The sequence below is a fragment of the Pteronotus mesoamericanus genome, unplaced genomic scaffold (assembly GCF_021234165.1).
Source record: "Pteronotus mesoamericanus isolate MK-2021 breed Mesoamerican mustached bat unplaced genomic scaffold, CSHL_Meso_final contig_50, whole genome shotgun sequence".
Taxonomy (NCBI): domain Eukaryota; kingdom Metazoa; phylum Chordata; class Mammalia; order Chiroptera; family Mormoopidae; genus Pteronotus; species Pteronotus mesoamericanus.
In genome coordinates, this window is record NW_026555186.1 from 15828586 (window position 1) to 15840773 (window position 12188).

The 12188-nt window shown below is 53.0% G+C and overlaps 1 protein-coding gene across 1 annotated transcript in view; it reads left to right on the top strand.

The window, feature by feature from the left end:
* Positions 1-8396: 8396 nt before the first annotated feature.
* The window catches only part of SLC12A7 (solute carrier family 12 member 7), an 88059-nt gene continuing 84267 nt past the window's right edge, over positions 8397-12188 (top strand). Inside the window, exon 1 of the mRNA XM_054578352.1 lies at positions 8397-8526. Within this exon, the coding sequence (XP_054434327.1) occupies positions 8397-8526 (130 nt within the window). The remainder of the gene's footprint in view (positions 8527-12188) is intronic.

A 12188-nucleotide genomic window follows, 5' to 3' on the forward strand; every position in this document is an offset into this window, starting at 1 on the left:
AGACACATTTTCATTTTCACCAATAACTTTATCGATTTGGATATTTTGATATGTCGGCTATCTCCCGCATGGTATAATGTTGATCGTACTCAATTAATGTCTACCTGACCGTGGAGCATCATCCAGTGAGAAATCACCAGCACAAAACTTCGCAAACCACTTCTGACACGTTTAATCAGTCACAGCAACTTCTCCATACACTGCACAATCGTTTTTTGCATTTTGGTTGCATTTTTACCTTTCTTGAAATAATAAAGCATAATACACCAAAAGTGTTGCTTATTTTCTTCCATCTTCAATATTAAAATTGATGCACAGAAATTCACCAATTTTGATGATTTTTTTAAATGCACACTGATATGATAGTTATCACAATACAACCTGACAAAATTGTTTTGAATGAAATTAAAGACAGCTAAGCACTACTAGAGCCATTTTATGGTGAGGAAAACACAAAATTTTTGGCCAATCCAATAGATTTCAGAAGTGAGAATGGGCCATTTACAGCTAGTTGAGAAAGAGCAACATACCAGACAGGAAAATTCTTGCTCAGCAACTCAGAAACACGGGACACGGGTTGTATCTAGCCAGCAGACCCCGAGAAGCCCTCTACCTACCATACATAATTCAAATTAGACTAGGCTACAGACATGCTAAGATCTCCTTTTTCTTAAGTATATTTTATTGATTACACTATTACAGTTGTCTCCTTTTTTCTCCCTTAAAGGGTTAAAGCCCCCTCCCATCAGCATTCCCCCCACCCCAAGTTCATGTCCATGGGTTGTACATATAAGTTCTTTAGCGCCTCCATTTTCCATAATATTCTTAACTTCCCCCTGTCTATTTTGTGCCTACCAATTATGCTCCTTATTCTCTGTACCTTTTTCCCCATTCTCTCCCCCACCCCCTCCCTGCTGATAACCCTCCATGTGGTAAGATCGCCTTCTTGAAGCAGATTTCTCTACCTAAATCTTGTGGGCAGGAAAGAGGGGAGGGCGTAATGTTCTGAGTTTTTTGTTTCTTAATAAAATAGCGTAAGATCAATATCCCAAAAAGGACACTCAGGTGGCAAAACATTGGTTCCCTTCATGGTCCAGGGCAAACAGTAGCTATTCTGAGATTTTCTAAAAGAAGGAGAATTAACATTTACTGGGAGCCAACTACACTATAAGGAACACGAGGCATTTATCCAGCCACCCATTAACCATTCATTTATCATCTGTCCACCACCCACCCACCCAGCCAGCCAGCCAGGCACCATCCATCTGGCATCCGTTCATCTCCCATTCATCCCCAGAAAGGTTAGGAGCCCGTTTATGGACTTGGTGAGGACCCTCCATCCTGGAAGAATCTTTCAGAAGCAGGAGCGGTTTCTGACCCCTCCTGAGCCTCCCCTCCCACCCCTGCAACCCCTGCCACCCCCAGAAGCCCCAACAACGTGTGAATGAGGATAATCATTGTCAGTCTTCAGTGTGAATCACTCCCTGTGTTGCAGAGAGGGGCCTGGCCCTGAGCGGGTCTGCCTGGGGCCAGCTGCCATGTGTGGGCTCTTGACTTCATGCAGGAAAAACTTCACAACACGAATTCAGGTGATTATGAGTGGGCATTTATTAAAGCTGGGACAATACCCCTGGCTCGTGTGGCTCAATGGACTGAGCGCCAGCCTGAGGACCAAAGGGGTCGCTGGTTCGATTCCCAGTCAGGGCACATGCCTGGGTTGCAGGCCAGGTCCCCAGTAGGGGGTATGTGAGAAGCAACTACACATTAATGTTTCTCTCCCTCTCCTTCTCCCTTCCTTCCCTTCCCTAAAAAGAAATACAATTTTAAAACCTGGGACAACAAAACAAGGAAGGGCTTAGCACAGAAGAAGCGAGAGGAGAGCCTAGGCTGGGCTGCCTTAGCTCACTGGGGAGTCAGAGAAAAGGGGGCTTTGGGGGCGGGTTCAGGGGCTCAGCCTGGGACAAGCTGCCAGCTGCCCATTGTCTTTGACTTTAGCAGACACAGGCCTGTGGGGAAAGAAGTGGAGGGAGAAGCAGGGAAAGGAAATGGCGGGGCTGCTCCCCAGAGGGAGAGCAAAGGCTGGGTTCTTTTGAGGCTTTTCTCTTTCTCTTGCAGGTGAGGATCTTAGGGGCGGCCTCAGGGGAGGGTCTCAGTAGAATATTCGTGAGTTCTCCAGGTGTGCTCTTCTAGGGTCGTGGCCTCCACTGACTGGTTGGTGGACAGGCAAGCGTTCTTCAGTCCCTGCAGCTGGTTCTGCCATCCTCACCTGGTTTTGCTGCTTTGCTGAGCCTGGCACTGAAACACAACTGAGACCTGGATGTTATCTTCTAGACATTATTTCCAGGGAGGAGAAGGGGAGAGGCAGAGGAGGAGACGTTACTGTGGGGGCCAGGTGCTTGTTTTCCCAGTTTCGCCCCCTGCCAGGGCTTCCCAGCCTGGCGACCGTCTGCACCTGGCTGTAAACTGCTCGGCCATTGCATTCAGCTGTCTGTCTCAGTTTCCCTCTTCCACTTGCCAAGGAATTGTCCTAGCTTCTCACTATTCTGTCTCACCTGGAGGATGTCCAGTAGTACAGCACATGTCCAGTACCTTCCATTGCATCCCTACCCCCAGCCTGGCCCCAACCCTTTCTCCTGGACCTTCCCTCTGGCTCCTGATGGCCAGCAACAGAGGGCTGAGCAGCCGGCGTGGCGTGAAAGTGACCCCTGTTCTCCAGGTCCCAGGACAGTATCCAGAACTCCAGGGGTGGGACTGTGGTGGCCGCCGAGGGTTTGCGGCTGGTCTGCCCACCCCGCTGGTTGAGGGGAGGGACGTGCTGAGGCAGGATGGGGCTGACTGGCAGGTACCCCTGCCCTGAGTCGCAGGCACCAGCACCCTTCAGCAGGGGCTTTGTGTCCTGCAGCCAGGAGAGGCCCCTCCTCCTCAGGGAAGCACATGACTGTAACACACACAACCCTGAGCCTGTCCCAGGGGGTGGGGGTGGGAGGGCAGGTCTTCCACCAAGTCAGGAGAGGCCAGGTGAGGTGGCTTTGGCAAATAAGGTGGGCATCACCCCTCAAAGCCTGTCTCCTTCCTAAATGAAACCGTGAAGTATGTGAGAGTTCCCCGGCTCAGAGGGAGGGACCCCCAGCCAGGGCCCCATGCTCAGCACCATTGTCACCTTGCCCAGAACACAGCCACTGGCAGCATTAAAAAGACAGCCAAGAACAGAGGGGACTTTTTTTTTTCTTAAAGATTTTATTTATTTATTTTTAGAGAGCGGGGAAGGGAGGGAAAAAGAGAGGAAGAGAAACATCGATCGGTTGGTTGCCTCTCACATGTCCTCAGCTGAAGACCTGGCCTGACTGAGAATTGAACCGGTGACCCTTTAGTTTACCAGCCAATGCCCCACCCGCTGAGCCACACCAGTCAGGACGAGGGGACTTTCATTTTGAAGGGTTCCCAGTGTGAGACCACTCCAGAGCTGGCCAGGCCTCCTTCCCTCTGGGCTTCCACTGGAATGAGGTGTGGCCTCTTCTGCTCTCACAGCAGGACCACGAATTTCTCACAGAGGTGATACCTGAAACCCAAGGCCCCAGGAAGGTCCAGGATTGTTGTTCATGGGTGAGGGGGAGGATGGGTTTTATTAAAGACAAGGGAACCTGAAACTTTGTGGGTGAAACCCTCTGTTGGCTGGGGTTTTGTTCACAGTGACACCCATGGGGGTAGATGGGGAAGGTTGGCAGGGCTGAGGCACAGGTGGATGGGCATCAGATGACAGGTCCATGGCATGGACCCCCGGTGCACGGGCCTCCTCACTGTCCCCCCTGAGTGGCCCATGGGCCCATGGCATGCGACACACAGCTCAGCCCGGCTAGGGATGAAACTGCCGGGCCTGGCCCAGGTCAGCCTACATGGCTCAAACCCTGGACCACACATGAAACCCCCTCTGTCCTGGCTGACCATGGGGCCAGGGTTTAGGTTCAGAAAGCCGAAGCAAGTCTTCACAGCACCCAAGGCTTGTGTGAGTGTGTGCGCGCACACCATGGAGGTTGTCCTGCCTGGGGAGTCATCGAAAATGGCTCTAAAGTGAGGGCTTCAGGCTCCAGGCTGCTAGTATCCTTGCTCCCAAGGCACAGCATATCTGATGAGACCCAGAGCGCTCTAGAGTCTCCCTGCCACCCAAATTGTTAACTCAGACTCATCAGCCAGCTGTGTATTCTGATTAACACGTGTCCCAGTGCCCCTCCCGGTGCGTCACAAGGCACACACTGAGGAGGGGACAGCTTTAGGCAGATAGACGGTCCCCTGGACCACAAGGACTATAGCCCACAGGGGCCCTCCTTGGCCTTGACTCAGTGGACGGTTCGGCATGGTCAAGTGAGATAAGCCCAGGACAGCACTCAAGCCCCTGGAGTGACCGCTGGGTGGTCAGGTCAGCACTGGGGACAGCAGGGGCTCCTGTGCATGCCTGGTCAGATAACACGGGACTGCCGGCTCCCACCTGCTTGTACCCATCCACGGGTGTGCTGCTTGCATGCTGGGCCCTAATGGATATCCAGAGCCTCCACCCACTGCACGCACACGCACATACACAGGCACGCACATACACAGGCACGCACATGTGGCCTCTGCTGGCCCTCTTCTATCTTCTTCATGACTCTAGGACTGTGACGTTTGGGTTCCATCTGAAGAGCCCGTGCTTTGCCATCACTCCAGCCTGGAGGCCTGGGCAGTGCTGCCCCTGACAGACTTTAGAATGGGTGCCTTCCTAGGATGTTTTTATGGCCAGAATGGGAACATTTCACATGGGCTTTACATTTTTCCAGGCTAAGGCTCAGAAGGCTAGCTGTTGCATGATGGATGCCACTTAGAGGACATGCTGGCAAAGAAGGTAGGGAAAGAAAATGACCAGTGTTTCTGGTGCTGGGAAACAGAGGTGGTAATAGTGCTCTGCTTTCTGCTGCTCGAATTTGCCAGAACCCATGGAACATCATCGAGAGATGGTGCCTCCTACTGTTCATACATGAGACCTCAGTTAACAGTAAATCAACAAGGGAATGATGTATACATATATAATTTAAAAAGTGGAGGCTGTAAAAAGGTTTTCAGTGGAAGAGATGAAACCTATAATAACAGGCTATGTGGAAAATCATGACTTTGAGAGAATAGACAGAGAAAATCAGCCTGAAGAGAGGAGGCCAAAGCTGTTTTCAGAGGAAAATGTATAATCTTCAGTGTTTGTACTTACAGAGACATAATGAAAATCAGTTTTTTAAACTGAGTATTCAGATCAAGACGGCAGAGACAAAGATTGAAAAAGAAGAAACAGTGAAGATAAAATCAGAATTTAATGAATGAGAAAAAGGGAGAGCAGGACTGATGGCCAACTCATGCCCGACACCCTCCCCACCTCATGACGGTCTCCTGGCCCTCTGTGAGCGTCTCTGGCATCCCTGAGCTGCTTCCTCCGGAAGAAGGCCCTGTTGTTTTGTAGTCACAGCCCTTCATCCTCTCATCTCCCTTTACCTAGCACATTGGGAGCTGACATGAACGAGGCTGCATTTTTCTGGTTTGAACATTTTAAAGAAGTAACTAGATATTTTACATCGTTCTCAATTGCTGATGGATAGTGATGGTCAGAGGCCACTTAGGTCCTCCTGGGTCAGGTCCTGCCCACTCCTACCAGGACAGGCAGAGGGTTCTGAGGCACCCAGGGACATTCACCAAGGACCTCGCAGGCGAGGTGACACAACCGGAGCCCACATGGGGCTGTGCATCCAGGCTGAGGTCTTTGTGGCTCCAATGCCTATGGATCTCTAGGGCAGCCATGTGCTGAGGAACGGGGTAGGCAGAGAGCTGTTCCATAGAGGGTGTGGCTGGACCAACTAGGTTTGGCCACTTTCAAGGGAAAGCTGGACTCTCAGGGTGTCATCTGGTGGACCCTAAACAGAAGGAAGAAAAGGCTTGAGAAAAAGCTGAGTGTGGGAACTGCCTTCAGCAGCTCCATTCCAGGCCCCCCAGGTCAAGTCTGTCCACGGCTGCCTCCGGTCGTAAGGGCAGCTGCTGGCTAACGGTGACCACCAGGGCCAGTGTTGGGGGGGCAGGCAGCACAGGAGCACCCATCCCAGGCCCTTGGCCAGCACGACTCTTCACGAGAAGATACCAAGGCTGGTCCCATTCCGGCTCAGACCGTACAAGGAGCTCCACCAAGCACGGTATTTCATATTGCCCTGGAATTTCTAGAAAACTCCAAAACAAAAACAAAAAGGGGAAAAGAAAACAGAAGAGGTAAAAACAACAAAAAAAGAAAAAGCTAGCATTCTTTATGGGTAAAATGATTCCCTTGCAAAACCTAAGAAGTTGAACCTGAAAAGCCAATTGAATAACACAATTTAGAATTCTGTGAGGTGGCAGGTTACAAAAGAAATACACAAAAGCCAGTGATGTTTTGTATTTTTGTTCTTAAATATCAGCATAGTTGCAAGAGTCATTACAGTAGTAACAAAAAATGTGAATACATGTGAATTAACTTAATGAAAAAGACGTGCAGGACCTGGATAAAGGATTCGACACCATAAAGATGTCAGTTCTCAGCAAATTTATTTATACAGATTGAATGCCACTTCAATCAAAACATAAATGTACAAGGCCTGGCAGAAGTAACACCTGCTTGAGTGTAGTTGGTAGGAAAATAACATGGGTATAATGATTTATAGTCTGAATTTGAACATTTCACCTAAAATGTCTTATGGTGTCCTTGAGTGTGATATTGTTATGTTACAGAATTACATGCTTATGACTTTGTAATAAACAAGGAGCATTATTTGTGCCAGACCCTGTGTTTTGGGGGGAAACTTTCCAATATGATTCAAATGTTCATCTTGGCAGGTGGGGTGACGATCAGTGCTCAAGAATGGCCTAGAAAATATTGAAGAATGGGTGCCTGAGGGACAGTGCTGCCATTCCCATTTGTCACACTCTGAGATCTGTGAAGAAGGCAAGAGGGGCTCCTGAGCACCCAGAAGAGCCCAAAAGGTTGGGCGGGAAGGAGATGTGTGTGGCCAGGCGTTCCTGCAGGTGTGAGAACTTGGACCCTGGTCCTCTTCTCTCCCAATGAATGGAGTTGGGGAGACATAATGAGAGTGTGGGTGCAAGAATGGAGTCCTCGTCCTCCAGCACCCTGGATCTTTTCTCCTGTATTTATCGTGTCCCTAATCCCTAACATTAACAGAGCTCCCAAACATTAGTGGACACGTTTCCTGGACTTCTTCACAGGCAGATGTGCTCATATGACTAAAGTTGTGGCTAATGGTTCAAGCAAAGGTGTTATGCATGACTTCTGGGCTGGCTCTTGAGAGGACAGCCCATTGCCCTTTCCCTGGTTTCCCTCCCCACTACTGGAATATAAATGTGATGGCTGGACAAGGAGCAGCCATCATGGGCCATGAGAAGAGTGAATTGAAGCCATGCACAGCTGACCACTGACCTCCTTTAAATCATTGCTCAGATGTCATCTTCTCCTGGGTCCCTCTTGGACACCCCATTTACAATTTTACTCTTCCTAGAACCTTTCTTGTTTGCTACTTAATCAGAGCTCTTATCTCTGCCTCCACTCTAGAATGTATGCTTCCAAGAAACAGGGATTTCTGCCTCCTTATGTCATCCACAGGTCCTGGCGTAGCTAGGCACGAGCATGTGTTCATTGGATGAGTGAGTGAATGTGCAAACCTCGTTTCATATTTTAAAGTGCTATGTGAATTAATGTGAAGTGGTAACAACAGTGTGGTAATATTAACTCGGAGCATGTATTGTAGGAGCCCATAAACAGAGTGACTGATTCTCACCCAAGAGGGGCCTTGTCCGTTGGTTTCCATACCTCCTGAGGGGATCCTTGGTACCTGCCCCCAGTGGGCGTGGCCAGTGGTCCCAGGCTGGCGCCCCGGTCCTGGGGGTGAAGCCGTCGGGAACCAGAGATCTCCGGCGTCCCATGGCCTGTCCTTCTCCTGGCCCGGGCCCTGGCTTGCCTGGGATGGGATGGGGTCTCCAAAGTCCTGCAGAGCGACCCTCGAGGTTGGGCTACTTGGAAAGGACAGGACTGGCTTCTAGATCAAGGATTCTGTTTCCAACGACGGGCAAGGGATCTCGGAGACGGTTGGTGACCAAGTCCGCCCGATCCCACAGACGTCCTCTCCCCGGTGCCCGCGCCTGGCTACTCCCGGGACCCTGACCCCGTGGAGTGCTTGAGACCGCCTCCTCCCGGCAGGCCGGGCCCCGCCCCGCCCCCACCTCCGCTCCGCCCCGCCTTGTCCCCACCTCTGCTCCTCCCCGCCCCGCCCTGCCCCCACGTGCCCTCCCCCGTTCAAGCCCGACTCGCGTCCCGCAGCCCTCGCGTCGCCAGGGGACCCGAGGCCACCATGGCCCAACGTTTCGTGGTGACCCCCGCGGCCGGCGGCGGGGAGAATCCAGACCCCGCAGCTGCCCCGGAGCCGGCCCGGGTGGACGCGCTGCCCATTCTGAACTACGGCCGCGAACCAAGCCGCTACGGTAAGCACAGCCAGACGCGGACGTCCCCTCGGGGGTGAGAGTTGCGGGCGTCCCTAGCGTCGCAGCTGGGTGGCCGGTGGCTTGGGTGGGAGAGCTGCCTTAGTGCTGGGCTTGAGAACGGCCGCGTGTTGCTGCGTGGTCAGCTATGGATTGAGCTGGTGCGGTGCGTCCATAGCGCTCTCCTCGGAGACTTTGACAGCAGCCCGATCCCCGCCGGTGGTGTGCCCTGTCGCTGGGCCTAGAGGGAGATGCTAGGGCATTGTCTTTGGGGATTGGCTGGTGACAGCGTCTGAGCCCCCTGACATCCTTGGTCCTGGAGCGCAGAGCGTCAGTCCAATTCTCATTTCGGATGCATGCAGGGATAGGGCTTGCAGACCAAGGAAACGTTCTGCTGGGCTCTTTCTGTCTGGGTGTCACAGCCCAAGAGTCAGTGAGGCCTCCCTTCAGGGCGGTGCTTTTATAACATATACAGCCCTCTAATCAGCCACCTGGTTTATACCCTTTTCCCCAGTGACCTGCCTTTAATCACTTTAATGATCTAACTTCTACCTTTGTGTAACTTGTCTTGAGAACTCTGATTTGAAGGAATTGAGGAGTGTTGGCAGCCACACTGGTGTCCCCTGCCTGGTCCCTGTATGTGGGGGATGTAGAGACAGAGTGGCCTCCTGGCCACTCACTGCTCACACAGGTGGGGGCCCACAGCCCTGGGCCGGGAAGGTGGGGACATGGGAGGACAGGGCAAAGCCCGGCTTCCAGCCAGCGAGGAACAGAAGCAGGGTGTGACTGAACCTGAAAGGCTGCTAGAGCCCTGCCCCTCCACTGCAGTCAGTCTCTCTCCATGTGTGGGGGGTTTACACCCCTGGGAAGGGAGGCCGGCCCTGGGGCTTGACCCCCGCCCCAACTTCTCCCAGGGCAGGCTGCCCTTGGGCTCTTACTTGCCTACAGGACTTCGCCGCTGCAGGGCTGATGTTGGTGGGGCAGGGCCAAGGTTGGTCCGAGCTCCCTACAGCTTCGGCCATGCCCAGTAGTCCCAGCAGGTCAGCTGGGGGGAGGCAGCTCTTCAGGTAGAAGGGCCTCCTGTCTGTCTCCCACCCAAGGGAAACAGTGCATGTGAGCGTCATGTATGTGCACTCGATGGGGGAGGTGGCTCCAAGCACGAGGGCTAAGAGGAGCAGAGGTTTTGGATGCTCGTTCAACGAGATCTTTCGTTGAGTCACTGGGAAGTTCTCTAGCATCGTGGTGACATCTGAGTGGTGCCTCCCCATGTGAGCAGCGGGCTTTCCATGGCACGGGTGTGCATGAAGTATGCATGCCCATAGGCTTCTGCAGGTATGTGTTGCAGACACCCGCTCTCTAGGACAGCACTTGGCACAGACGTGGGATGTGTGTGTTGATACAATTCTGCTCTGAGTTCTAGATCAGGTTTGGATATGTGGACAGGACTCTTGTCACCTTGATAGTGGCTTATTCTCCGGTCATGCTCCCCCCACCCCCCCGTCATCCTCTAACCCTTGGGCTCCAGGAGAGGCTTGTGTGGCACCTGCTGTGCACCTGCAGTATCAACCCCAGAGCAGGGGGAGGCCTCTCCACCGCCCCCTCCAACCAGCTGTGACCCAGGCAGAGGGCGCTCTCTAGCCAGGGGCTGAGTCTTGTCCTGTTCCCCCTCACCCAGTAGCACGGCCCTTTTGTTTTCCTCCGTGAGCCGGTAATTCTGCAGTCACTGATCAGAGTAAGTCAGAGAAACTAATGATTTCTTGGGGGTCATGCAGGCCTCCAGCCTGTTCTGAGGGAAATAGCTTTGATGAAGAACTCAGTGGAAATTTCAGGGAGAATATGGGTAAGAAGAAAAACCATGTCTGAGAGCCTGACGGGTGAACTCTTCCTAGCTGTAGTCAGCAGCAGTGAGATGAGCTGTTGCTTCTGGGCAGTGGAGCTAGGTCCATACTCCCTCACCAGGGGCCCCCAGGGTGGTCCAGCTTCTGCACTGACCGCAGCCTGGGCTTGCTTGGCCCCCACGCTCTCCCCACAGGAACTGGGGACTCTGCGGCCTTGGCCTCACCTCTGGGCTGAAAGATGGACGCCCAGTGGGCTCTGCCCCATCATGGGGCTCTTTTCCAAGCCAGAAGAGCTCAGCTCCCAGCACCCCAAGAGCTCAGCTCCCAGCACCCCAAGCAGGGGCATGGGCCTGGGTCAGTTGACCCTTCAGGTCTTCCTCTGGCTGCATCCCCCTTTGGGGGCCCTCTGCCGCCCTGACCCCTGTCACCTAGCATGCTGGATTGTGCCCCTGGGGAGAGGGTTTGATGCCAGGTGACATGCTTAGGCCTCGACTTGTCTTTTTGCTCTCTATCAAGCTGCTGAGATCAGCAATGCCTCCTGCCGGTACGGATGGCATTGCACCAGGGTCCTCAATGCGGCACTCAAGAGATGGGGCCGTTGGGGCCAGGAGATCCCACCGAACTTTAGAATTCCCCCACACCCACGTTCACCTCTTTTTGTGGGTGGCTGTCCAGGCAGCAGGTCCTCCTCCTTCTTTCCCCACCACCACCCTTGGGGACTAAAGAACCCAGTTGGGGACAGGCCACCCAGCCATTCCTCCACCTCAGTCTTCAGGTGTGGAAACTACTGAGCCTGAATCTACCACCTGCTCCACCACTTGGCTGACCAATGTTTGCCCATAGACCTTAGGCTCCATAGTGTGGGAGTTCTAGCCAGTGGTCAATGAAATGATTTTTGTGTTGTGACCACTACATGAGAACAAAAGCCCTATTATTTGGTGTTCCATTTAAACAATGTGAACTAAGTTTAAAAAAGGAAACAGGCTTCATTGACACTCCTTGGTCCGAGCCAGGAAGTATGGTATGGTGAGCACTCATCTGGAGTTGTCCTTTCACTTCCAAGTATGTGGTGGGGTGATGGAGGGGAATTTCTAATCCTCGGGGACACCCGGCCTTTCCACTCGCAGGCTCCTAAGGCCATGCCAGTGTCCCTGTGGTGCCTCCTTCAGCAGCCAGCCTGGAGCGGGAATCGCAGAGTCTAACCATTCGACTTTGCTCTCAGACCAGCTCCCCTGGAGTGCCTGTGTGCAGAGAGAACATGCGGTGGCGGGGTCTCCCTTCTCTGGGACAGGACACAAGCCCAGTCTGTGTCCCCATCTCTGTGTCTCTCTGGCTCAGCCAGCACTTTTTTGAGGGCTCCCCCTTGAGCCCACAGCACACACTGGTCACAACAGCATGCCACTCAGCCACTTTTAGTTAGCTCATTAAGGGCGGCATGATCTTGTGCTGGGACAGGAGCAGCCTGCGCATCTCCACCCGCAGGAAATGAGAGATACTGCTCCAGATGTGATTACTTGCCCCCACCCTCCCCCACGTGGCTGCCGGAGGAGAAATGTGGCATGAAAAGGGACCATAGAGCCTTTTGTCTCACAGGAAAGGTCTCGCTGTGTTGCCATGGGGCTGGAAATGTCACAGGTGGTCTGGAAGTTTCCAGGTGAGCAAGGCTGAACCATCTCTCTCCTTTTGTTCCTGGTAAAGGGGAGCTGGTGGGAACCTCCAATGCAGTTTCTTTGGTGGGATCATCAGAGGTGGTTCCAGATCCAGAATCAAGACATGAGATGGACATGTTCCCCTCTCAGCCTGAGGGCAGAGGAAAGGGAGAGGGTC